The 1,062-nt window shown below is 35.1% G+C and overlaps 1 protein-coding gene across 1 annotated transcript in view; it reads right to left on the bottom strand.

Moving 5' to 3' along the window:
* The window catches only part of LOC106459544, a 20,555-nt gene extending 20,074 nt beyond the window's left edge, over nt 1-481 (bottom strand). Inside the window, exon 1 of the mRNA XM_022386055.1 lies at nt 308-481. Coding sequence (XP_022241763.1) covers nt 308-454 — 147 coding nt within the window. The 5' untranslated portion in view covers nt 455-481. The remainder of the gene's footprint in view (nt 1-307) is intronic.
* Between the last annotated feature and the right edge of the window lie 581 nt (nt 482-1,062).

Raw genomic sequence — 1,062 nt, 5'->3', positions numbered from 1 at the left:
CTTGTATTAAAGTTTTTCTTCATTACCCATTTAAGCCGTCTCCAGCCATTATTAGTCTCAAAGTGGGTTCCTCGTCATCGAATTCTAAAAGTACGATGAAACTCACAAAAAAAGTATGAGAAACTGCATTAGGCTTCACATGGACTATGCTAAGTAGTGGTGTTTGATTGGTCACACTCTTAACACAATTAATGTTGATAGTAGTCTTGTACAAGACTAATGTAATGGTTTTATTATTCCATTGGAACTTTAGTCCTAAGAATAGACAGGTTCTTTGATATTATGTTTGAGGTTCCAAGTAACTTACCTGACATTGGAATCGAAAAAGTAAGTCGTCTTCTGCAATGCCTGCTAAAGGCTCGGCGAAGAAAACTGTGGTATCAGCATCGTGAGGACTGGCTACTATAATATTAGATATCCACAATAGAAAGACTGTTTTCACGAAAGGAAACATGCTGGTTGTCTTTTTCACGCCCTTCAGCCAACTGGACCAGGCAGAAACAGCAAGATAACTTAAACGTAGGACAACTTGAAAAAAAAAAACTCGAAGTCTATGAGAAGTTAATGGTATGAAAGACCTTGTTTTGCTTATACACCTGCCATAAGTTCAGCGTATCTCAATTAATCTGATTACTCAGGCTTAAACAAAGCTAGCATCTTCCTTACTAACGAGATTAGATAACCTTGAGATTTATCTATGTCCTGGTGTATGAATGTTTGAGACTTATTTCGTTTATCTAATTGTCCAGTTTTTTCGTTTTCTCTATTCTTGTGAAGAACACCACATGGTATATTCGTCATCATGATATTGAAGTTTGTTGTGTAATTAGTTACCGACTGGTACTACATCGTTCAAATTCGTTTCAAGGTTATTGATCATATTCAATTTACTTCAGTGATTTTTTTATTGTAATGCAACTAGTGTGTTCTATTTTGTTTGGATGAATTGATACACGCTTCACATATGAAAGCACAAGTGGAGCTAAAATATTTTAACTTTAATAGATCAGTTCAAATTACACCTAATACGGCTGCTATTTCTGAAGTTAGCAATTTAAACTG

The sequence above is a fragment of the Limulus polyphemus genome, unplaced genomic scaffold (assembly GCF_000517525.1).
Source record: "Limulus polyphemus unplaced genomic scaffold, Limulus_polyphemus-2.1.2 Scaffold625, whole genome shotgun sequence".
Taxonomy (NCBI): domain Eukaryota; kingdom Metazoa; phylum Arthropoda; class Merostomata; order Xiphosura; family Limulidae; genus Limulus; species Limulus polyphemus.
The sequence above is the reverse complement of the archived record's forward strand: the minus strand, read 5'-3'. Positions and strand labels throughout refer to the sequence as shown.